A 26984-nucleotide genomic window follows, 5' to 3' on the forward strand; every position below is an offset into this window, starting at 1 on the left:
AAGCCATTTTCAGCGATGATTTTTATTCGTGGGGAATCGAAAATTTTCAAATTTCCGTGGTGTTCGATTTGAACAAAATAGAAAACAGCACTTCACTTTTTCACTACTATATGTAGCAAAACAAATTGAAACAAAAAACTATGAAACTGAAAATACGAGTAGTCATGCAATGACTTTTATTTTTTGCAATGTTGCTAGTTCTTTGAAATTTTAGAATGGCTGCCAGATCGACGGAAATTCAGTCGGCCAAACTTTAACGCTAGGCCTTTAAGCCTGTATCAGACTAACCGTTGTAGCGGTTGACCGCTACCGTTCCGTTCCTTTTCGGCCAATCAGAGCACAGCGGTCGACCGTCGCTTGTTGTTGTTGTAAAAAATAGAATTATTTCTATTTTTGCCGCCAACCGTTCCCAACGGTTGCCGACTGCTGTCATTGACATGGCGAAGGCAAACGTGCTCCTTCACACCTACACAAAGTCACATATAGAGACTTATCGAATAAAAATGTGTGCTTCTCTTTTTGGCACACACGACAGCCAGTCAAAACATTAATAGCACCGGCAACGCTGCTTGGTGATGTCAAATTTCGACCAACGGGAACGTGAAGGAAAAAGAAGAAGTTTTGTTTTGATCGTGCGCTAGGAACTTGTTTTTATTAAATCTGTGTTTCGTTTGTTAGAAATAGTTCCAGTGCAAGTGAAAAAAACTTGACCGTTCGTGCCTCTCCGGAGGAATATAGTCAAACGGTCAGACTCAGCTTTTTTGCTGCTGCGTTTGCGGGTTTTTGTCGTGTTCGCGTAGTGTTTGTTTTGCGATGCTGATTCACTTGCACGTAGGAAATCCAGCGATCAAATTGGACACAAAATCCAGTCGGAGCACGGCATCCGCCCTGGTATCGGCTGCATGGTCATGTCCTTCGCTATTGGACCTATCCTGATGATGAAAAATGCAAGCCTCCGATCGGGAGCATGAATTTGCAGAAGTGCTGCACCCAGACTGGTATGCTCTCGATTGAACAAATTATTATTACAATTTCGACGTCCAGCACCGCCGGATGATGTTGAATCGCTGGTGCTGGCAAAGTAAGGCAATTTAGCGGTAGGTTTTCGTGAATTTATGGCTTTCACCGGATACTAATACGTCGTCCTATATTTTTACAGGTATTTGCTGTCAGCTGATTGTTGCGACGAGTGGTGTGCTAATTTTAATATAACACTCGCTCTGCTTGAAGCCTGGGGACAGACCGATAGCAGAAGTACGAGTTTCTAAATACGTTCAATCTGCTTAATATCGGTTTTCTGTACAGTTGCCATTGTTGGTTGTATTATTAGTTAGTTAGTGAGTTAGTAGTAGTATTATTAGTTAGTGAGTTAGTAGTAGTATTATTAGTTAGTTATTTATTAAAATTATGAATTCGAATGTCCCAAGCAGATGAAGATTAGTGTCTTTTTTTTTTTAAATAGGATTTTATGTGATGAATTAATTATTAACTAGGTAATATTAATTTAGAATTTATATTTATATTATGAGTGTCATATCAGTAAAGTGAGAACGGAAAAAGCGACGTTTCGCGTGGAATTATTTCACGACCATTTTGAACGGTGAAATGATTCCACGAAGATGCCATAAGTCTTAATGTTGATTGATTTGTGATTAAATGGTAAATATTGGATTAATTCTTCAGTAACGAAGCGAATCAGAATTTGATCCGTGCCTTAAAGCGGCCAAATTTTAATTTTTTTGCCCGATGAAAAAAATGCAAACTAGTTCAGGAAATTTTCGATACCGAAAAAAACATTTTTTTTGCTGCCGAATGTCTTAGAATGTCTTAGAAAGTCGTTTTTTCCCGTTTTTTTAGATAACACCAGATCTTGACGTGTTCTGCATTTCTAAGACATACGGCATCAAAAAAAATGTTTTTTTCGGTATCGAAAATTTCCTGAACTACATCAACACTATTATATACATTTAACACTTTATTGGTGCTTATTACGGGAGTCACTTCACGGTGAAATCACAGTGAAGTGAACAAAATCCTATTGCGGGACTCACGTAAGTGAGAAAAACGTCGCAAAGTGACATCTGCCGTGGAATCTGGGTTATTATGAGTGTCATATCAGTGAAGTGAGAACGGAAAAAGCGACGTTTCGCGTGGAATTATTTCACGACCATTTTGAACGGTGAAATGATTCCACGAAGCTGCCATAAGTCTTAAAGTTGATTGATTTGTGATCTAATGGTAAATATTAGATTTATTCTTCAGTAACGAAGCGAATCAGAGTTTGATCCGTGCCTTGAAGCGGTCAATTTTTCATTTTTTTGCCCGATGAAAAAAATGCAAACTAGTTCAGGAAATTTTCGATACCGAAAACATTTTTTTTTCATGCCGAATGTCTTAGAAATGCAGAACACGTCATGATCTGGTGTTATCTAAAAAAACGGGAAAAAACGACTTTTTGGGACTTAGACATTTTTGAGCTGGGAAGCAATCTCATTTCACTTGTCCTATTCTCAATTTCACTTTACAGTCAATCTCACTTCACGGAGGTGATTTTTGTCACCTCACTTGAGGTGGAATCGGGAATAGGTCTGTGGAGTGAGCGTAAGAGTGAAATATATTTCACCGTGAAGTGACTCCCGTAATAAGCACCATTATATTAATAGTTTGTAGTTGCTTTTAAACAAAAAATGCATTGAAATAAAACTCGCACCTAATCTTACATTTATCTTTTACTGGTGCTTATTACGGGAGTCACTTCACGGGTGCTTATTACGGTAGTCACTTCACGGTGAAATATATTTCACTCTCACGCTCACTTCACTTTTTTAGACCTATTCCCGATTCCACCTCAAGTGAGGCGACAAAAATTGAGAATAGGACAAGTGAAATGAGATTGTTTCCCAGCTCAAAAATGTCTAAGTCCCAGAAAGTCGGGTTTACCTTTTTTTTTGAATAACACCAGATCTTGACGTGTTCTGCATTTCTAAGACATTCGGCAGCAAAAAATGTTTTTTTCGGTATCGAAAATTTCCTGAACTAGTTTGCATTTTTTTCATCGGGCAAAAAAATGAAAATTTGGCCGCTTTAAGGCACGGATCAAATTCTGATTCGCTTCGTTACTGAAGAATTAATCCAATATTTACCATTAAATCACAAATCAATCAACATTAAGACTTATGGCATCTTCGTGGAATCATTTCACCGTTCAAAATGGTCGTGAAATAATTCCACGCGAAACGTCGCTTTTTCCGTTCTCACTTCACTGATATGACACTCATAATAACCCAGATTCCACGGCAGATGTCACTTTGCGACGTTTTTCTCACTTACGTGCAGCGTTGTCAGGTCTTTTTTTTTTAAATTTGGAAAAGGCAAAAAAAAAAATCTGGAAAAAATCTGGAAGTCATTTCGAGGGGTGAAAGTTAAATTCTTCGGATAAAAGTCTTGAGGTACGTAAAATTTAAGGTGACAAAATTGCAAAATTTCGCGCCAAATTTGAAGTGATGACCTTTTTGCGGAACAGAGAAAATAAAATCTGGATAAAATCTGGATCATTCATGAAAAATCTGGATAGTTGGACATCAAATCTGTTTACCTGGATACATGTTCAAAAATCTGGATAATCCAGCTAAATCTGGATACCTGGCAACGCTGCTTACGTGAGTCCGGTAATAGGATTTTGTTCACTTCACTCTGATTTCACCGTGAAGCGACTCCCGTAATAAGCACCAATATAAATTCTAAATCAATATTACCTAGTTAATAATTAATTCATCACATAAAATCCAATTTAAAAAGAAAAAGACACTAATCTTCATCTGCTTGGGACATTCGAATTCATAATTTTAATAAATAACTAACTAATAATACTACTACTAACTCACTAACTAATAATACTACTACTAACTCACTAACTAACTAATAATACAACTAACAATGGAAACTGTACAGAAAACCGATATTAAGCAGATTGAACGTATTTAGAAACTCGTACTTCTGCTATCGGTCTGTCCCCAGGCTTCAAGCAAAGCGAGTGTTATATTAAAATTAGCACACCACTCGTCGCAACAATCAGCTGACAGCAAATACCTGTAAAAATATAGGACGACGTATTAGTATCCAGTGAAAGCCATAAATTCACGAAAACCAACCGCTGAATTGCCTTACTTTGCCAGCACCAGCGATTCAACATCATCCGGCAGTGCTGGACGTCGAAATTGTAATAATAATTTGTTCAATCGAGAGCATACCAGTCTGGGCACTTCTGCAAATTCATGCTCCCGATCGGAGGCTTGCATTTTTCATCATCAGGATAGGTCCAATAGCGAAGGACATGACCATGCAGCCGATACCAGCGCCGATGCCGTGCTCCGACTGGATTTTGTGTCCAATTTGATCGCTGGATTTCCTACGTGCAAGTGAATCAGCATCACAATACAAACACTACGCGAACACGACAAAAACCGCAAACGCAGCAGCAAAAAAGCTGAGTCTGACCGTTTGACTATATTCCTCCGGAGAGGCACGAACGGTCAAGTTTTTTTCACTTGCACTGGAACTATTTCTAACAAACGAAAGACTTCTTCTTCTTCTTCTTAATTCTTTTTGAGCCGTCTCGTGACAGCTCTATTGGGAGGGCCAGTCGCATCGACTATATGCCCTGCTGTACTTTGTTCTAGAGTGTTCAAATCGTTCAAATATTTAGTTTATTTTTCCTCACGAATTTAGCTATTTCCTTGTAGGTGTCAATATCACCGTTAGTGAATATTTCAGCTAGTGATCTGTATTTTTTGTCGAAGCTGTAGTCCATTCTTCGAATGCAATACTTCATACAATGCAGTATACTGTGTTCTGCAGTCTCTGCTTCTTCGCAGAGATCACAATCGGGGTCAGAAACAATTTTCATGCGGGCTAGCCAATATCGTGAGTAATCATGTCCAGACATAAGTCTGTTTATGAGCCTTATGTCCTGACCATTCATAACTTTTTTCCTATACCAGGGTGTTGTTGAGAAAGTTCGATTTATTTCGTAGAATTTTTTTCCCTTCTCCACCGAATATGATTTATACCATTCTGTGGCGTTTTTTGCTAGTAACTGTTTGAAAAACATGAATGCATCACTCACCAAAAATTTGTTTTCCAAAATATTGTCTGATGTTAAACCTTTTTTAGCTAAAAGGTCTGCGATGTCGTTCCCCTGTATTGCCACATGGCTCGGAATCCACTGGATGAAAATGTTCCATTTCGCACAGATTTTTAATATGTCGATTAGTATGTCTTCGCCATGGTTGCTATCTCGTGTGCTCTCTAGCATTACACGAGCTGATTTCGAGTCGGTGTAGATGACAAAATTCTCTAGATGAAACTCGTCTACTAACGAGGTCGCCTTTTTTATCGCTGTAAGTTCTGCTGACGTGATGCTTGTCTCGTTCTTCAAGCGATAGTGAAACCTCTGACGGGTACTTTCAATAAAACACCTATGCCACATGCTGTATTTTCTTTCGACGCATCTGTAAAAATGCGCCCTCGTCCTCTATGAGTCCCATTCATAGTGAACAGTGCCATTTGCTTGATTTCATGGGATTTGTGTTGACTTTAGAGCTGAGTAATCCCTCTATGCAAGAAGCGATTCCAACTCTACCTACCGTGTACAACCGTTTATCCTTAGTTATGTTGTCAAAGGTGTCCTTATGTTTGCAGTAGAGCCGCTCCATAAAAGAAAAACTCTCTAAATCGTTTTCATTCGCTGGGGGATTTATATGCTCTAATTGGTGTGCGACGATACTATCTCTAGCGCAACAGCGTATGATTTCTCTAGCCGCAACATATTCTTGCCTGAGATGTAATGGTTCTTGACCACTTAGTGCTGTCAGTACGTTCAGCGGCGTGGAGCGCGTCGGGCCCGTTATTTTTCTTAGGCACTGGTTGTTTACTATAGTCAACATCTTATGGTTGCTTTCCTTCGCGTTACAATGCACTACACTGCCATATTCCAATACACTGCGAAAAATTGATTTATATATTTTGGCTACTGTGTCTGGATGAGCCCCAGTTTTGATATCACTGAGCACTTTCATCATGTTCAATCTATCTTGAATGTTTGTTCTTATCTGTCTTGTGTGTGCGCCAAAGCTTAAATAGCAATCTATTATTATTCCGAGATACTTGTGATTTCTTACTGATTCGATATCCGTTCCATTGATTTGAATCTTAAGATGTTTGTCGTTGTTCTGAAAAAGCAGAGTTTTAGTCTTTTTAGCATTAATTTTGAAGTTTAGCATCTCGGCAACGGCTATAAATTCGTCTATATATTCTTGAGCCACTTTGTTGAGATCTTCTAAATTTTTCGCCTTCACCATAACCCCAAAATCGTCCGCGTATTGAACAAGTGCAACACCGTCTTTCTTTATATCATGCAACGCCAAAGTATTCGTATTAAACAATGTTGGAGATAATACATCTCCTTGCGGAATTCTATTTGTAATGGTACGCGTGATGGTTTTATTTCTCATATGTAGAACTATTTGTCTGTTTTGGAGGAATGAGAGGATCCACATTACTATATCAGGCGGGACTTGGATTTCTAGTAGAATTTTTTCCAGCGTGTTTACTTGAATCGCGTTAAATGCGTTACTGAGATCTATGCATATCATAGCAGTGACGTACTTTTCTCGTTTGCTCTGCTTTATCCAGTTAATCACATAAGATATGCAAGTCTGAGTGGATAAATTCTTGCGAAAACCGAATGAAGTCGGTGGCAAAATATTATTTTTATGGAGAAACTCTTGTAATCGTTCCAAAACTGCAGTATTCGCTATTTTCGTAAGAGTTGGAACTAACGAAATAGGCCTTTTATTCTCAGGAAGATTCTGATCCCTTCCATGTTTCGGTATGGCAACCACTTTTATTTTCTTAAGGTGGTCGGCCAAACAGCTTCTTTTCCACATTCCGTTTAACTCTTCAATTATCATCTTTACCACTTCAGGTTGTAGAAGATTCAGTGTTTCGTAGGTTACGGCATCATCTCCAGGGGCTGAGTTTTCTTTTTTGAGGAAAGTATACGTGCCCAGTTTGTAATATTCAACAGGTTATCCGTAACAAACGGCATTGGTAAGTCTAGGGGTTTGGGATTGTGTTTTCCAAAATGAACATCTAGAAATGTTTGTGCTTTCGCCTCGTCTTCGTACAAAATGTTACTTTCTTTTTTAAAAACTCGTTTGCCTGTTAGTTTTCCGATCTTATACCAGAGTTCTTTCGTACTAGTAAAAGGTCCGACTTCTTCTGGGAATTGCTCAAATTTTGTTCGAATCTCTTCTCGTTTTTTTCTTTGGAATAAGGCCGCCTTACGCTTGAACTCTAACAAATTTTTTTTGACTCGAGACGCGATTAAACTCCCTTCTTGCTGCCGTTTTCTCCTGCCAAGCTTCATCGACTTCTGGCGACCACCAAAACTTTTGATTTTTATTGTTATTTCTTCTGTTGTTCTTACGTATTCTCGATACGCTGATACCGAGTTCCTCAGTGTTTCTAACTAACGAGTAATCCAATTGGCTGATTTCTTCCGCGATTCCGCTCTTGTCGTAATAATACTGGCTGTTCAAAATGTTTTCCTGCTTCAAAACGATGTCTATAGCCAAATGTTCACTACCAATTCCGTAGTCAAGCGTTTTCCATTCTACGTTCCCAAACAGTTCAGATGTGCACAAGGTGATGTCAATAGCAGTTGATCGTCGGTTCAGTTGAAGTGGAACAAATGTAAATGATCCGTCATTCAGTATAAGAAAGTTCGTAGTATTCACTGTATTCATCAGAGCTTCCCCCTTTTTATCACATAAACTATCGCCCCATGTAATGTGGTGGGAATTAAAGTCGCCACCCACGATCACCTTTTTATAAGTTTGCAGAGATTGGAATATAAGTTTCATAACCTTGTCAAAATCCGCTGTAGAGATTGAAGGACTTACATAAATCGAAGATAATACTATATTATATTGAGGTATTTGAACGGTAATAATTTGCGTATTTTCCGAAACTGGGGGAGTTGGTATGTTCTGGTAATTGATGGTGTTAACCAAATATATTCCTGAGCCGCCATAGTTATCCTCTCTCGAGTGGGGGACAAAATGAAAGCCTTGAATTTTGTATTTGTTACTGTTTTCTATATTCTCGTTCGTCCAGGTTTCTGCCAGTAGAGCTGCCGTGTAATTATTTGCTGTGAGTACGCGATGAACTTCTGCCTTGTTTTTATTTACGCTTAGAATATTTGCTTGTTGAATTTTAAAATTTTTAGATGCCATTTTTAGTTCGGTAGTTGGTATGCGTGTCTGTTTAGTACAATGGTGTTTGCAAGGTTGAAGTGCTTGGTGGTACATTTTTTGAAAATTTTCTTGATATCGTCATTAGGACCGATCATTTCAATGAAATCCGAGCAAAAATTCATTATTTTCTCCTCTGCTCTCCTTTGTATTGATGTTTGAGCTTCTTTGAGCATTTTTTCCCAGCGTTCTTTCTCTGTAACACTGTATGGATTACCTAGAGCCATTCCGTCAGATGTCATGGGTGTATCTTTAACTATTCAATTCTCTTTTGATGGCGAACAGAGTAGTTGATGTTATTTTGTGGTGATATATAATTGTTAATTTACGTGTGAAATAGTGCAGTGATTCACGGTAGATATATTCTAACGTGTGTCGGTAGTGAATCTACAAACGGCTAAGTACAAGAACAGTTGCTTTAAGCAGCAAGTTCGCGTTAAAGTTTGTTAAAATAAAATCCCCCCCGACGCTTTCAAAGCAGCGGTGGTGGCGATCATTTTTTTTGCCTCTGTCTCTTGTTTCTCTGCATGTCTATTGGTATAGCGTCCCGTGTTAACGTGTGTTGTGTGCGATGATTTGCTGTGGCTGTGGTACGGCAATTGTCCTATCGGATTTGCCGTTGAAATGTGTGGGCTTCAACTGTGCACGTTTGTTTCACTACAAGTGTACTGGACTCACCAAGGCAACGGCAAAGATAGTTACAGATAATGATAATCTTTGCTTCAAGTGTGACGAATGTTTATCAAACCAGTGTTGTGGTGGGCAACATTTGATACCGGACATCAAGCGTATTGAAGAAGAGATGAAGAAATTATCTTCTCTCTCTGATTCGGTCATTGAAATGCGGGATCAAATATCGGCCCAGATAAACAGCGCGTTGAATTTCGGTATGGAACAGTTGAGATTAAATGTAAATGAATCTCTTGAAAAATTTTTTTGTGAGAAATTTGATAAATTGAACAATTCGGTTTTGGAATTAAATACGCGTCAAAATAAAGCTGCAATTAATGATGCCCGCGCGCGGAATGGGACGGTTCCTTCTGAATCGGACCAAATCGGCAAGAAGCGTAGAATTGATGACGATAATAGTGATGATGTTTTTGATGACGGCGTGACTTTTGCGCAAGTTGTGAAGGGTCGCCGTAAAAGTATTAAAACGAGTATTAGTAATAATAATTATATAAATGATGGTTTTAAGCCCGTTAAACATAAGACTCGTCCGGTCATTGTGATCAAACCGAAAGAGTCCAAACAAGCTTGCGAGGAAACTCGGAAGTTTTTGAAAACAAAATTAGATCCAAAAACACACAAAGTGAGTAATTTTAAGAACGGTAAAGATGGTTCCATTATTGTTGAATGCGCTGTTGGCGAAAATATTGATAAGTTGAAAAATGGCATTGAAAGCAATCTGGGTGAAAACTACAGTGCTGTTGTTCCCACGTCGGTGCTGAGACTGAAAATAGTGGGCATGAGCGAGAATCTTTCTCCTGATGTTTTAATTGACTTTTTAAAGAGTCAAAATGAAGGTATCAAAATTAATGATGTAAAAGTAATAAACTCGTATGAAAATCCACGCTTTCGGTATAACAAGTATAGCGCGGTAATAGAGGTTGATTTGGAAACGTATAACAGCTTGTTATCTGCTAAGCAAGTAAATGTAGAATTTGATCGGTGCTTAGTATTTCCCGCGGTAAATGTTTTGAGATGCTTCAAATGTGGAGAATTTGGGCACAAGAGCATGGATTGCAAAAATTGTGATACGTGTTCCAGGTGTAGCCTAAAACACAAAACATCTGAATGCACGTCTACTGTTTTGAAATGCGTTAATTGTTTAAAGACGAATAAAGAGCGTAACATGAGTTTGGACGTCAACCATGCCGCATTTAGTTCAGAATGCTTGATATATAAAAGATTATTCAATCAAAAGAAAAGCAGCTTGTGTTTCAATAAATAGCAAACAAGTTCCAAGAAGAATGTGAATAAGTTCGAATTTTTGTATTTGAATATTGCGGGGTTGACAACAAACTACGTTGCATTACGTCAGATTGTTGAAGATAAACGTCCACTTTTAGTGTTCTTATCAGAGACTCATATTGTCGATATTGAAGCTTATGATCAATATAGTATTCCGGGATATAATGTGGCTGCTTGTTTATCACATTCTAGACAAACTGGCGGTGTTGCTATTCATGTCAGAGAATCAGTTCAATTCGAGCTTTGCCGAAACGAAGCGAAGGATGGCAATTGGTTCTTGGGCATAACAGTAGTACGTGGTATGAAGGTGGGTAATTTTGGTGTTTTGTATCATTCTCCCAATGCTAGTGATCACCGTTTCCTTGAAATATTGGAAAATTGGCTTGATGAATTTCTCGATTATAGTAAACTGAATATATTGACTGGCGATTTTAATATCAACTGGCGAGATAATACAAATTCGAATCATTTGAAGCGTTTAGTAGAATCTTTCAATTTAAAACAAAGCGTTAATGAATTTACACGTATTTCCCAGCGAAGTAGAACTTTGATTGATCATGTTTATTCCAATTTGGATTCCATTTGTTCAGTAACGGATTCTGATATGAAAATAACCGATCATGAGACATTAGTAATCACTGTATTAGACAACTTGAGTGAGAATAATGATTTTAAAAAATTGAAATGCTGGAGAAAATATTCGAAACAGGCTGTTTCGAATCTTGTTGAAAGAAGCTTGGATTTTCCAATCGCGTCCGGTAATTTAGATGATTCTGCAGCTGTTCTTACTAGTATTTTGAAAACGTGTACGAATCAATTAGTTGAACATAAATTTGTAACCTTAAAGAACGCGAACAGCTGGTACAATTTGGATCTTTTGCGTCTTAGGCGCAAGAGGGATAAATTGTACAAAAAGTTTTGTAGATCAAATAGTCAGAGTCATTGGAATGAGTACACAATCGCACGTAATAAATATTCACAAGCGTTAAAAAAGACGCGTTGTGAATATATCCAGAGAAAGATTACTCAGCATCAAAACAACAGCAAAGAGTTATGGAAAATTTTGAAATCTTTATTAAAACCTAGTAATTGTAAACCGCGGTCCATAACTTTTGATGGCACATTAGAACAAACAGAACAAATAATTGCTAGTAAGTTCAATGATTATTTCATCAATAGTGTTTCATTGATCAATCAATCAATTGAACTGGTCGATGAACCGGATGAAATAAAACAGCCGACTAACGTTAATAGAAGATTTGATGGTTTTCACCCAATCACAATGGATGACCTTAAAAATATTTGTTTTTCATTAGGTAAAACGGCTGGCGTAGACAATGTAAATGCTAGGGTTATTCAAGATTGCTTCAATGTTATTGGTCACACTCTGCTGAACCTTATTAATGAATCATTGCTAACTGGGCACGTGTCTAAAGTGTGGAAAGAATCGTTGGTTGTTCCGATTCAAAAGGTTGCTGGAACGATTAAAGCCGAAGAGTTTCGTCCCATCAATATGTTACACACGTTAGAAAAGATATTGGAACTTGTTGTTAAAGGTCAGCTGTTAGAATATTTAAATAGTAACTCGTTATTAATTGCGGAACAATCTGGCTACCGGGAAGGCCATTCGTGTGAAACCGCGTTGAATTTAGTTCTTGCAAAATGGAAAGATAACTTAGAAAATAGAGACACAATAGTTGCTGTATTTTTGGATCTGAAACGCGCTTTTGAAACAATTTCTAGGCCCTTATTGTTGAACACAATCAAGCGCTTTGGAATTTCGAGTACTGCATTCAGATGGTTTGAAAGCTATTTGCCTGACAGAACTCAACGGACTGTTTTTAATGATTCTGTATCTGGTCCCGTGGAGAATGATCTTGGAGTTCCACAGGGAAGTGTATTAGGGCCCCTTTTGTTTATTATGTATATAAATGCCATGCGGCGAGTTTTACGTTTTTGTGACATAAATCTTTTTGCCGATGACACCGTGTTGTTCATTGCAGCTAAAAATTTAGAAGAAGCTGTTTCACACTTGAATGAAGATTTACGTTCTCTAAGCAGATGGCTGAAGTATAAGCAATTGAAATTGAATATTGATAAAACTAAATTTATGATTTTCTCGCGCACCGTGGTAAATGACGATGTCTCTGTTATAATAGATGATGAGACAATTGGTCGCGTTCGGGAGATTAAATATCTTGGCGTGATTATTGATGACAACCTAAAGTTCAACGCTCACATTGACAATGTCATAAAGAAAATTGCCAAGAAGTATGGAATATTATGCCGTTTGAAAAACGAATTAACAATTTGTAGTAAAATACAGCTATATAAGTCAATCATCTCGCCCCATTTGGATTTTTGCCCTACCTTTTTGTATTTGGCCAATAACACACAATTATTGAGGTTACAGCGTTTGCAGAATAGAATAATGCGTTTGATTTTAAATTGTGATAGATTAACTTTTATGTTGGACGCTTTGCAATGGTTATCCGTGAAGCAACGAATTGTTTATTTGTCTATGGTGTTCATTTTTAAAATAATTAATGGTTTGCTACCTGTAGTATCGTTGTTGGTGGTCGATGGAGGTTCTCGAGTGGCAGAGTTTTAATGATACCCGTGTACACTGGTTGCCGGTCAGAGTAGGAATGTCGTTTATTGTCGATCTACATTGGATTACAGTAAGGGTCTTGTTCAAAGTATGTTTGTATACAAGGTAAAGATTAAAGTAAACATATTGAAAGGTAACTTATGTGGTTGCGATACTACATTCACTTTCTCTCTTAGATGATTTTTTTTTAATTTTCTGCACGCTTCCTTGAGATTATTTTCACTTTTATTTCCCAGAATTTTCATACACGGTTTGTACGTAGTCTTGCATGTAAGCTGGCTGCCGTGTGGTACGTCTAGTTCTCGAATCACTAGAAACATTTGGCTCACCCAGACATGTTGATCGTTCATCGCTTCCACTTGCTATGTCACTGTTGAGGGAATACAAATTTGACGGTCCATCCACTTCATTTGAATTCGGTGTAGAACCAGCATTGGTGCTGGGAATTCGTTGCAAATGTGATACATGTCTTCTGTATTTGACGCCAGTTTCCTCCGAAATTACTATGACGTCTCCACCTTTCCTTTTCAATACTCTGAATACTTGAGGGTCAAAATTGGGTGCCAGCTTATTCGGTCGTGCCATCTTTTTTACCAGAGCCTTATCATACATACCGTTCGACTTGTGTGTCAAGCTTCGGCCACCACACCTTGGCTCGCAAACGCTGTTTCATTATAGTTATACCAGGATGGCCCTCATGAGCCAGATCTAGTACTCGCAGTTTCAAGGCCTCTGGTATAACTATACGCGTTCCCCGAAGTAAAATTTTGTTGGCAAAGCACAATTCCGTAGCGAAAACCCTAAACGAGCTAGCATCTTCCGACCGAACATCTTGTTCCAATCCAACTTTAACCGATTGAATCGATTTGTCCAAATCCGACGCTTGCTCAATTTTAGTGATCTTCAGAGCCACCAGCATTGCATTCGAGGTCACCCAATGTACATAAGATTCAGCGCATTCGTCGAATGTCTTACCCGAAATATTATCTTTGATTGCCAACCGTGACAATGGATCAGCAATATTTGTTTTACCGGGTCGATAGATAACTTTCGCTTTGTACGCTTGTAGCCGAACCACCCATCTCTCGATTCTTGCGCAAGGCTTAGATTTTGGTTTGAAAATGGCCTCCAAGGGTTTATGATCTGTAATTAGCTCAAATAACCGGCCGTACAGATAGAAATGGAATCGTTCGACAGCCCACACAAGAGCTAATGCTTCTTTCTCAATCTGCGCGTAACGTTGCTCTACATCTGATAAACTCTTACTAGCATAAGCTATGATCCTAGCACCTTGTTTATTAATCTGCATTAGAACAGCTCCCAAGCCAACCGAACTGGCATCAGCTACCAATTGGGTTCTATCATTAACATCGAAATATCCCAACGTGGTCGGACGAATCATATAGTCCTTCAATTTTACGAATGCCTCTTGTTGTTCACGACCCCAAATGAAAGGTTGTTTCTTATTTGTCAACTGCCGGAGCGGAAAAGTTATTGTCGCTAAATCGGGAATAAATTTTCCAAGGTAATTCACGAGGCCAATGAAGCTTCTTAGCTCTTCCCCAGATTTTGGCTCCCGAAAACAGCGGATTGCCTCTAGTTTGTCTGTATCTGGTTTAATACCATCAGCAGACAACACATGACCCAAAAATTTCATTTCCGGTACACCATAAACACATTTACCTTCATTTAGGACGACATTCCATTCCTGCAATCTCTGACGAACCATTTTCAGTCGCAAATCGTGTTCCGCTTGATCAGCGCCGAAAACCAGGACATCATCAATAAAAACCACGCAGCCGTCGCATCCGCTCAGAATCTGTTCCATAATTTTTTGGAATAGTTCAGGAGCGCAGCTGATACCAAACATAAGTCGGGTATAGCGGAACAAGCCTCTGCTTGTGATGAATGTCGTGATCTCACGGGACCTTCGCGATATTTCTACCTACAATAAAACACAATCACTCAGTACTAACAGAACTATAGAGTTCGTTAATTTTGTTTATAGACCGAAAGATTCCAGTTTTTTTTTTTTTTTTTTTTAATATTGATCAAAACTTGGAATGAACAAAGAAATCTAAAATCACTCAACTGTTGTAGCATTAACTCGCATGTCTCATCAATTAAAATCATAGTACCTAATGTTGATATGGTATAGACAAAACAAATTCAACTATCAACCTACCTGGTGGAAGGCACTTTCAACATCCAAGCGAGAGAATACTTTAGCTTTCACCAGATGAGGCAAAAAATCTTCGATTGTCGGTAGGGGGTGATTTTCTCTTTCAACCGCCTCATTTGCCCGACGCATATCGACACAAATACGTACATCACTGCCATCGCCCTTGGGTACTACGACTACAGGGGATACCCATTTCGCTGGTTCGTTAACTGGCTCAATTATACCCTTGTTTAACAGCTCATTAATTTTCTTTTCTACTAATTTCTCCAGTGCTACTGGTATACGACGATACGGCTGAACAACCGGTGTGACATCTGCTCGGATCGGGATGTCTACAATAACGTCCTTGATGGTTCCCAGTTTACTGCACCCTTTAGCGTCCTGGTTAGCTTCAACTTCGTTGACAGGGGCACTAATTTTTAGAACACCCATTGACGTTGCGGTATCGCGTCCGATCAATATTTTCCCGTTACCTTCCACCACATAGTTCTCGGCCACGGTATTTGCAGTTCCCACTTTAAGGATTGCATTGAAGGCGCCAATTAAAGGAAGTGATTGCCCTCCATATGCTTTGAACTCCATAGGTGCTTCACGTCGCTGGTTTAATACAACCACTTTGTTGCCTTTGAGCTGCTCCCAATTTGACTGGCTCAGCAGGTTGTATTTCGAACCCGAGTCGATCACAGCGGACACTGATACACCGCCAATCTCGCACTGCATCTCAGCATTGCTGTCACAAGACGTTACATTGAAAATGTATTCCGCGTAGTCGTTAACCGAATCATCAGCGATGTGCTTCACCGTATGTGAATTTTCGTTTTCATTGGATTTTGAACTCACCGTGGGAGTCTGTTCGTTTCCTGAGCGTTCGCTCTTGGGATAGCTTTTCGGTTTAGTCGGATGCCTTGTACGACACTTCTTCGCAAAGTGGTTCTTGCCAAAGCACTTGCTGCATGTTTTTCCTCGTGCCGGACATGAATCGTCTCTGGCCAGGTGTCCTAGGTATCCACAACGATGACACTCGAAATTATTTGGTCCAGCGAATCGCATCCTTTTGCTGGAGGAAGGTGTCAGATCGACCTTATTGACCTCACTTACTGGGGGCTTCATTCCATCTCCATTAGTGAATGATTTCTCTTGTTGTGCAACAGTTTCGAAAATTTTAGCCGTACTAAGCACCTCTTCCAAGCTTACATCGCCTCGTTTTAGTAGCTCACGACGAAGAGCAGTAGATTGACAGTTCTGGATGATTTGATCCTTAATGTTCTCATCCAATCTGTCACCAAAACCGCAGCGTTCCGCTTGGACTCTGAGCCTGATAGTGAAAGCATCAATATTCTCACCCGCTTTCTGTTGCATCTGTCGAAGCAAATGTCGCTCATAAGTCGAATTTTCCTTTGGCAAGAAAAACTCGTTCAATTTGGCTTTGACCTCATCGTAGCCGGTCATGTTTGGGAAATACCGCTCCACATTGAGCAACGGTCCACGCATTTCCACTTCCGGTAACTCCGGTAAAGTTTCAAACAACAACTGAACACTGGGTCCTGCGTAGTGCAGCAGTAAGTCCTTCTTCCATTCTTCGTCATCTATACGGCTGGCTCGCATCATCGTTTCAAACGATCTTAGCCACTTGCGCCACTCGATGCCGACATCATCGGTGAACGATACATAATCAAACGCTTGCAGCTGTAGGCCCAATGTGCGAATCATATCTGCAAATAATCGAAACAAAACCACTATAACTACACCAATTCTTTCCAGTTTTTTTCCGAGAATGCAAATTTTACATTAGTTTCAAGAAACTAATCACCTTGTCCAGCAATCTTTTTCTTTGTTCCAAATTACTTACAATCAATGAAAAAAAATCAAAACAAAACAGAGTAAAACATCAAACTGCTTTGCACTTTATCATATGTCAGTTTTCCGTTTCTCGCTCTCACATAATGGGGGTCATTATGGCTCGCATTATAGCATTCACAGTGCAGCACTCCTCCCAGTGCAAAATATACCAGTAAATGTTTAGAATTGATTTCCACAGTCTTTTGAGCCCGTCATCTGTTCGACCTATCACTTATACATACATATGTATGGTTGTGAGTGTTTTCTTTTTCCATATCGGAGGGAAAGCTGACAAGCTTGAACATGATTTAAACTTCCGCATTGAAGCGATGTATCGAAACTTCTTTCCTGCTCTAACGCAGAATGGTATCAGGCTTTTTTTTTATTCACCGCATTAAAGCGACTGATCCATCACAGAATTACCCGTTCTTCGGTTATTTCGCAAAATGAAACTAGATCCAGATTAGAAATTCCACATTAAAGCGACTAGTTCAGTTCCCGGCATTACCACATACAGATTAACTAAGGCATCAATCCGTTGCTTTTTTGATATCTTTCGATTTTCCTTACAGAATACTTACCCAATGGATTAGTCATTTTCCTCGTCGCCAAAATGTAGTATCGTTGTTGGTTGTCGATGGAGGTTCTCGAGTGGCAGAGTTTTAATGATACCCGTGTACACTGGTTGCCGGTCAGAGTAGGAATGTCGTTTATTGTCGATCTACATTGGATTACAGTAAGGGCCTTGTTCAAAGTATGTTTGTATACAAGGTAAAGATTAAAGTAAACATATTGAAAGGTAACTTATGTGGTTGCGATACTACACTACCTCAATATTTGTGTGATCGAATTGAAAGAGGAAGTGATTTTCATAGATATAATAAGAACACCTTTCTTTTTAACCAAAGCTTCACAGAATTCATTATTTTATAAAGGTATAATTTTTTTCAATTCGATGCCAAGACATGCTAAACGTGCACCAACACTTGCGGAGTTCAAGAGACAATGTATTTCACACGTGAAAGTTTCTGTTGTACAGAACGAAGTTTAAAAGCTTTTAACAATGACGAGAGTTTATATGACGAAGTTTAAACAACGGATTTATTTTGGATGAAATATTTATTTTTGAAACCTATTTATTTATTGATTGTTTAATTGAAGCCTGTAACTGACGAAGTTTTTTACGAACGGATATGATTGTGTTGTAAAATTTTATTTATATTTTATATTGGATCTTTTCTTAACATATAATGACAAAACTACTGTGTTCGTCGCGGTGGTGATGATGGATTTTTTTTTTGCTTTATGTTGTTGTAGCTTAAAAAATAATAGAAAGTTACTACATAAGTTTGAGCCTCGCGCGCGGAAGACAGATATAAATGGATTCTTTTACAATTTAAACTTAATTGTTATTTGAATGCTTAGAGAATATACATGAAGTAGTTGTGGTTAGTCTGACTGAAGGTCATGAAAACCCTGTGCTAGCTTTGTGTAGCTCTACAGCAATTCACGTCTTTATCGATGTGAATCAAGTAAACAGTTTTTGAAGAAGTTTATATCTGGAAATGGAATCAGTTCGTTTTTTTTTTGTATAACTGATTGAAATTGTGATTACATTAATTATCTATAGATAAATCGTCCAGCTCAAACCTTTGTAGGGGTATGTGGCGGGACCATCATCATCATCATCAACTATTGTATTCCTTTGTTCTGTTATTGCTGCCACTGATTTGTTTCTTGCATCCATCCGCGCACGTTTATTAGGTACTAGTTTAGTTTGCCCTCTATGAAGTCTAATCGCTGGTTGAACTGGTTTTCTCTCATCGTTCGTTTTAGTCCATTGTTCCCTCATTGGATCTTTCCATGCGAATCTCCCTTTGACAATGGAGGCAAAACTCTCCTTCGGATCTGGAAAATCCTCTGAATCTACGGTCAGTGGCTCGTATGTATTCCTTAGTAATGGCTTGATTTGTTGATTTGCTTCAGTGAATGTTAAATTTCGTTTTGACATCAAACTTTTAATGTCCAACTGCCGTTTTCTCTCCGGGCATGACTCATCCCTGGAGTTATGCTCAGTGCTTTTGCAATGCGCGCATGTTTCAGTATTAGTACATATCTCCGATTCATTCTCGTGGCGCTGTGTACATCTACCGCATCTTTTAGTTCCTTTGCAGTTTTCTTGCCGGTGTCCAAATCGAAGGCAGTTCAAACACATAACTACTCGAGGGATAAATGAGTTCACGCGACTCACACAGCAAAACAGCTTGATCTTTTCCGGAAGTTGGTTCGCTCTGAACGTAACACTAATACGGTTGATTGCGATTCGATCTCCGTTGTCCACTCGTTTTGTCATGCGTTTGACGTCGATGATTGGCACATCACAGAGTATATCTTGCTTAATATCTTCGATATTGAGTTCTGCTGGAATGCCTGCTACTACACCCGTGACGCAAACCAGATGCTTCGCTACGTTCGCACGGTACGGTCCATTTCCTTTATTAATCGTTTCAACTAACATATTTGCTTTCAAATAGCTGCTCATAAAAATTATTATTTTATATCTTCCGACATACTTCATGTCTGTAATGAAATGTTTAATTGTGTCCAGTTTTTGTAGTTCAGCACCTAGTGAGAACTTATTAATTTTCAATGCGCCATTTCTATTGTCTCTTAACTCGAAATAAATGCGATATGGAGCAGAATCATTATTGTTGTAGGTTATGTTGCTATATGCACGTGTTTCGGAATTTGCTTTGGTCTTTGGATTATCTTCTTCCTCTGCATTGCTGATTTTCCTGTTATCCTTCGGGATAGTTCCGAGATATTTATTTCCTATGTTCGAACCGGGGTCGTCCGGAATACCGAAATTGTTATCAATCATCATTATTATTCCGCATAAACTTTCAGTAAAAACACGTTTTCTCTATTTTCGCCAACGCGAAAATGGCGTCCTTTCGCCGCTATTCTTCTCACTTTAACAGAATTCCAATTTCAAAATATTCACGGTTATTTTCACTTAGCTCTTCTCTTAGAATTATTCTTCACTTAATTTCCGATTTAGGGTAGAAAAAATCCGTTCAGGTATTAAAAACGTTCACGATGTGCCGAAGATAAAAAACACGACCGTTTACGACTATGGACACTGATAGTGATGTCCGATTACTTCTCGATTAATCGAGTTAATCGATTATTTGCGGAAATATTCGATTAATTTTTAATCGAATAACTGACTTTTCGATTATTGAATAATCGAATAGTTGACCCCGATTATTGTTCGATCATAGTTCAACTTTGTCCAAAAATGGGAAAATTGGTGATGCCAGCGGTGAAGAAAACACAAGAGGTTTCGAAACCTCTGTTCTCACTTATTTTATATAATCCATTCAGTTGAGAATTGTAGTTGTCGACTGGCGACAATTGATTTTACTCGCATGCCGCACATTATACATTGTACCTTACGTCGCAAATAGTGCGCTGTATAGTGCATTACATCCCACGTAAGGATATTTAAAGTCGCGATTTCGATTTAGTGCTGCGACGTTGATATTTCATTCAAAATTATAAAAATGGCGGGTCTCCGAACAAAAGTCAGACAAAACCCAAAATGTTCATTTAAAAAGCAGAAAATCCATATCAGGTTGATTTTTTTCTGGAAAATTCAATTTTGGTGTCAAAAATTCAAAAAGTTGGAAAAATATCTCCCTAAAAAGTTGATTATGCGGGGCGATCTTGTAGTTTTAAATAGATATCGATTTCGGCTAAATTAATACGTCGCATTAATTTAGGAAATAAAATGTTAAATACGTTAAACTAGAATACGTGAGTAGAAAACAAAGAATTATTCATTCATATAAGATCAATGTTGTGTGTAATAAGCAGTCTGCCAAAAATCCACTGCCATTAATTAACTGTTCTGCCTTTTTTCACGCTATACTATTTTAAGAGAAATGTGCATTCGAAACGAACTATACAGTATATTATATGTTGAAATATGCAAAATGGTCCCAATTTAATAGATTTAAAAAACTTGAGTCTAAGTAAAAATTTGTCGTTTCACATGGTCAAAAGGGGGTTGTTCATGTGTTTTCATACTAGTAAAAATACAGTGTCTATATACGTTAGTGAATAATTTGTGACGTGTCACCATCGTATTATTGTAATCAGGGATACCAGATATGCAAATTTATCTGAAAATGAAGATTTTTAGAATCCGTGTGCAGACTTTTTTTTGATTTGTCGATATTTGCAGTTTTTTCAGAGAGCAGATTTCATATTGAATTTAAATTTAATATTGAATATTGAACTTAAATTTCATAATAAATTTTCGGAGTAGAATTAAATGGAAATATTACCTATTCTCAATATTTAAAAACAGGTAACATCGATCAGCTCAATAGCATCAAACAGCGAATTCAAGAAGATTTTTTTGTCAAACTTGGTCTACATGTCGACAAACCGCACGCTGGCTTCGGCAGTAGCAATAACGGTGTTACAGCAAGACGTTTTTTCCAATGCAGAATTTTCTTTGGAGATAACAGGAGTCGATATTAATTTAATCCAGCGATTTCAGACGCTGCTAGCAACGATTTAGAGTGGTGACAGAATTGATGCATCAAAATTTAAGTCCAACGCTACCGTTCATTATTACCTACGTAAATTTGTATGGATGTTCAACAACAGTACACAAATTTCTAATTCAAGGATGTGAAATAATCGTTTAATCTTCGAGTCTCATTGACAAACTTTCGGAAGGATCCCAGGAATGCATGAATAAAGCAATCCGGAAAACACGAGAAAATAAATGCCTAGAAAGGATCACGTGAGAGAACTATCGGTGACATGTTCCGAGTTTTAAATACAATAACAAATCAAAAAGCACTTTCACATAAGAGGTGGAAGATTTATTAATTTTCAGTCATGATGATACTGACGATGACGAGTAAAATGTTAAAACCCAAAGCAATGGTTTGAAAAATTAATATTCATGTCAATTTAATATAATTATATGTGTTATTTTACCTTGTTTGCACACCTGAACGTAAGCCAATGAAGTTCTTCTAGAACAATTGAATGAAACTACTAACTACTTCTGTAAAACAACGTAACTTTCACAAATCACCATGCGCCTTCAGTCAAACTATTTTATTTTCAATTAAAATTTTTTTTAAGTGGGGCAGAAAGGGGCAAAATGGGACCTTAATATTCGAAAAGTAGAGAAAATTTCCTATGAAATGCATACTATGGGACCTGTGGGAACCGATGGGTCAGATCGTACAGCACACTTTGCGCAAAAAAAAGTTTTTTTCAGACCACTCAATAGGTATTTCAAACATTTTACAAAAGTTATGATGAATTATATAAAAACATTCAACACGAAATACAATTCTGATTATTAATCTTCAAAATGCAACCTATCGCATGGAATTCGAATAAGAATTAGGTGAGTATTTACTAGTCGAAGTAAACCCCAATATGTGCTTTCTGAGCGAAAAAAATCATTAAAATAACATGACTTAACAACGTTTAAAGTGCTCTCAAAAATTCAAATTTAATCCAATTGCCTTGATATTTGGAAAACACGTTTTTCAATACATTAGAACTTTTAAAAAAATATAAAATATCAATAATTAGAACTTGAGTTTTGTCCGGCTTCCGGCCACTGTGCGTCGCGACTACGAAGTTAAAAAAGATTTAAGGGGCTGTTCGCACTTACGCAAACTCACATAAGCGATTGTTAAAATATGTGTGAGTGCCAGAGATAAAATATTTCCTTCCCTCTTTTTCGCATGCAAGAACCGAATGAATTCGCGTTGACCCAATTATAGTATGGAACCGAATTCAAGGACAGATTCCAACGCTTTATAAAATACCGATGAAATACATGTCAGTTCTAGGAACATCCGTTCCTTCAGAAGTCTATTCAGCAAAGCCGGTCAAACGATTACAAAGCTGCGAAATCGGCTCCCTAGACCCCAACTAGAAATGTTCCTAATCTAACACTTGATAGGAGAGGATGCATGGTTCTACTGACGGCACCTACTCACGTCACAGGATGTCTAGGGAGTAGGGACATTCATTGTCATTCGAATGTTTAGCATTTTTGAGATAAATGTTTCTTTTCTCGCTTTTCAAACGTTAACAAGTAAATTTATATGGTGGTTCCTATTTATTGATTCGTTTGCCTAATGTTTAGGATGTAGGATTCGATCACTTAAATCTAGTGTAAAGTTTTTCGTACAGCAAAATCACTTGCAAACAAATGCACAATTGCAAAACTGAAGAATTAAATGAATCGGAAAAATACTTTCTCGAAAATTCATAAAGAATTAGGCTAATTGAATTATTAAATATATTAAATAATGTGATTTCAAACCGAATAGTCAAAAAGTGTCTTGAAGAAAGTTTTAATATGTTGTAAAATTGTACAATATGTTTTGCTGCGAAAAAGCAAAGTTTAGGTGTTACACTATTTAACACAGAATTTGCAGTAGAGATTCGATCCTAGGCTTGTTCGATGAATCAGCTTCGTACATCGAAATCAAGTGGTAGGCCACGGAATATTTCTAGAGCTTTCTGCCAGATTTGTCAGTAAAATCTAGAGATCAAGTTTATTGGTAACTGACTGTTGGTCAGCACTAACATTTTATTCTTGAACGTAGGGCTCCAAGTATGATGACAGTTCTACAAGGTATGCTATTCACGTCGATGCATTAGTATTAGTGATCGTTATGAACTTTTTCCAATTTTGTATGAAATTTGAAATGATTTTGCATTTTAAACTAAACTTATAAAACATACTTTCCTGGAAAGTTATAGAAATGATGTTGAAACATATTTTATTTGTGGGGAATACATAAACATGCTGCGGTTTAGGTAAAATATGCTGTTTTTCATCAATTTGCCTGTAACCTTTTTGCACTTTTCGTTTTTTTCTTGTACTCTAATAGCGCTTCTAAATAGAGTCGCTTATGTTTCATACAGTAACAAAAGTCCTGAGCTATGACAATGACTAAGATTATTCTCCAACTATTAGAAATATAGCATTTTTATATATTTTATTTCGACATATTGTCACAATTTTTCACACTAAATCTAAATTAATATCAATTTCTAGTGTGTTTCAACTGGAGATTCGCTCTCCAACCAAAAAAATCAGATATAAAACAACATGAAACGAGAAATTTCCAAAAATGTTCTGAATTCCATACAAAACGCGAAATTTTTCATAACGAGATTTGTTTGTGTGCGTGGATAGACAAAAATGTAGCATACCTTGTAGAACTGTCATCATACTTGGCGTAGGGCTAACGCAATCAAATAATCGATTATCTCGATTAATCGAATATCTTGTGTCAGTTAATCGAGTCCGATTAGCGGGCCCGAACAAAATAATCGATTAACAATTAATCGATTAGTTGACAAAATCGGACATCACTAGCCACAACCAGTGTTTCCACAAGGTTTCAAATTAAATTTGGCAAAACGAAAATAAAAATTCTGATCAAAACCTGGCTCTAATTTTCGGATAAAATTCCTGACAAAATTTGAAGTGATGACGTTTTTTGCTCGTGGGGTGTATGTAGGTTTAAGCCGGCCACGAACTATTTCGCAATGATGACCTTTTTGTGAGACGACGCGAATGAAGTCTGACAAAAATCTGGCTCATTTTCAAATATCTGCCAGATTCTGAGGTTTGTCGGGAGCGCCAACAGAAATGTGGCTAAATCAAGATTCAACTATGTTTCGGGATTTTGAGTAGGAGATTGAATGGCCGTGAAAAATCGTTACTTACGTATTTGTTGGAGAGCGATGAATGTTAGTCGTTAGAAAGTGCTCAGCTACTTTTTATTTGAAAAGGTGTAGTAGATCGTGTTTTGAAACTTTACAGCTTCACAACTTCTGCAAAATGTTCTCTTAAACGTATCCCTAGATTTCGTCTAGTTTGTCCAATGTAAACCATGCCGCAGTGACAGCATGTAATTTTATGAATTCCCGATTTGTTCAATGGAGCCTTGGTGTTAGTAGATGCCAATATTGTTTTGATTTGGCTATTCCTACTAAAGTAGACAATATCGATCCCAACCTTTCAAATTTGGAACGAAGTTGACGTGTCAAGGCAACATCATATTAAACAGCTACCCTTTTCAGATTTTCTATTATTGAAATAAGTATTGTGAAAAATTTCCTAAATTGGGCTGGCTTCTTTTTTTTTCAAAATGGCTAGGATAAAACATAATGGGACCATTTAGTCTGGCAATTTCGAAACTATATTCTAATTTCTTTTGTTTGACTGCTTTACTGGGGTTTACTACGAAACACTGAAACACGAAGGGCTGAAATCAGAAAGCTTGAAAACACGACAGGCTGAATCACGAAAAGCTGAAAAATCATAAGGCCCAAAATTCACAAAATTCGTTTCTATTTATTTGAAAAACACTCGCGGCTAATACGGTCGCTCGATTGTCTGATATGTATGCTGTTGTCAAATCTAGAAAATCTATAACGAGCGTCTTAGCAGAGTGATTGAGATCAATCAAAGAAATAGTTATCGGTTTCCGTTATACTCTACTAAATTTTTTGGAAATAAATATTGAAATTCAGTCCGCATGATGCGGACTGAATTTCAATATTTATTTCCAAAAAATTTAGTAGAGTATAACGGAAACCGATAACTATTTCTTTGATTGATGTATGCTGTCCTTACTCTCTGAATCATCTAGAAACGTGTACCAGAGTTAAGCAGACATTAAAGCAAAGCAAAGCCTTGGTGCTACATACCGATTCGAAACTTGACCTTCTTTTTTTTTTTAAATAGTTTATTTGACACGGCACGATACAATTTATGTTTAACTGAGCCAAGTACATTTTTTTTAAATTCTAAATTAGCAGGGAAAAGAGGGAGGCCTTTTCTTTATTCTCGCGGCCGACTACGAGCTAGTGGGGATTTAAGGTGAGAGGAGGGGAGTTACAATTTTGATTTTAACTATATTGAGTTATACGATTTATTTATTTGTACATGGCTAAGCAGTGATGTTCTATTTGAGCAGTTTGGACTGAGGTGTCTGCGTGAACATAAAGATGCCGAGTCTTCGTTTGAGTGTCTCCAGCTTAGTGTATCATCTTCTTTCAGCGTGTAGCGGGAATGGTAATCTAATAAATAGATAGAAGAGTTTCATATTTTAATACCAGCGTGTTTTATGAACACCTATAGCTGTGTCATGTACTGGAGATCACCGCTTCCCAGAATGTCTCTAACGGGTACGTTCGGTTGTTTTCCTCGGGCCCGGAGGGAATCTATAAGCTCAGACCTAACACCACAGTATTCGGTACACGACCAAACAACATGCTCGATGTCATGGTAGCCATCGCCACAAACGCAGTGATTACTGTCTACAAGCCCTATACGAAAGAGATGCGTGTTTAACGTATAGTGATTGGACATAAGTCTGGACATCACGCGAATGAAGTCCCGACCTACATCCAACCCCTTGAACCATGCTTTCGTCGATACCTTAGGAAAAATGGAATGTAGCCACCGTCCCAGTTCATCTGAGTTCCATGATGATTGCCAACTGTTGAGTGTTCTCTGACGCAAAATGCTATAAAATTCATCATAAGCAATTGGTCTTTCATAAATATCGCCGTCAATAGCTCCCACCTTAGCTAAAGAGTCAGCCTTTTCGTTACCCGGAATCGAGCAATGAGAAGGGACCCACGCTAAGGTAACCCGGTAATTTTTATCTGTTAAAGCACTTAAAAACCGCCGTATTTTCCCAGGAAATACGGGGTGTGCTTCACAGGCTTCATTGATCGCAGAGCCTCAATGGCACTGAGACTATCTGTGAAGATGAAGTAGTGGTCTATGGGTAGGGTTTCGATGATTCCAAGAGAGTACTGAATAGCAGCAAGTTCTGCGACGTACACGGAAGCAGGAGCATCGAGTTTGTAGGAGGCGGTAAAATTTTCGTGGAAAACACCGAAGCCAGTGGACTCATCTAGATTAGATCCGTCAGTGTAAAACCTTTTATCATAACTAACATGTTTAAACTTATTGGAAAAAATC

General features: G+C 38.0%; 2 protein-coding genes across 12 annotated transcripts in view; one reads left to right on the forward strand and one right to left on the reverse strand.

Moving 5' to 3' along the window:
• LOC129718488 (uncharacterized protein K02A2.6-like) overlaps positions 1–17635 on the reverse strand; it is a 333122-nt gene extending 315487 nt beyond the window's left edge. For 2 of the 10 annotated variants that reach the window (XM_055669302.1, XM_055669304.1), the window contains exons 1-3: positions 17503–17635; positions 15082–16794; positions 14584–14841 (exon numbers count right to left, since the gene is read on the reverse strand). In XM_055669302.1, coding sequence (XP_055525277.1) covers positions 14584–14841; positions 15082–16794; positions 17503–17518 — 1987 coding nt within the window. In that variant the 5' untranslated portion in view covers positions 17519–17635. Of the gene's footprint in view, positions 1–598; positions 4090–4151; positions 6231–12724; positions 14842–15081; positions 16795–16869; positions 17074–17502 lie in introns of those variants that run through there. The other 8 variants (XR_008726920.1, XR_008726919.1, XR_008726922.1 and 5 more) reach the window with 8 other exon arrangements.
• LOC129718490 (spastin) overlaps positions 1–26984 on the forward strand; it is a 249214-nt gene that overhangs the window by 142616 nt on the left and 79614 nt on the right. The gene's annotated exons all lie outside the window — the stretch shown is intronic.

This window comes from Wyeomyia smithii, chromosome 1 (genome assembly GCF_029784165.1).
Source record: "Wyeomyia smithii strain HCP4-BCI-WySm-NY-G18 chromosome 1, ASM2978416v1, whole genome shotgun sequence".
In the NCBI taxonomy this organism is placed as follows: Eukaryota; Metazoa; Arthropoda; class Insecta; order Diptera; family Culicidae; genus Wyeomyia; species Wyeomyia smithii.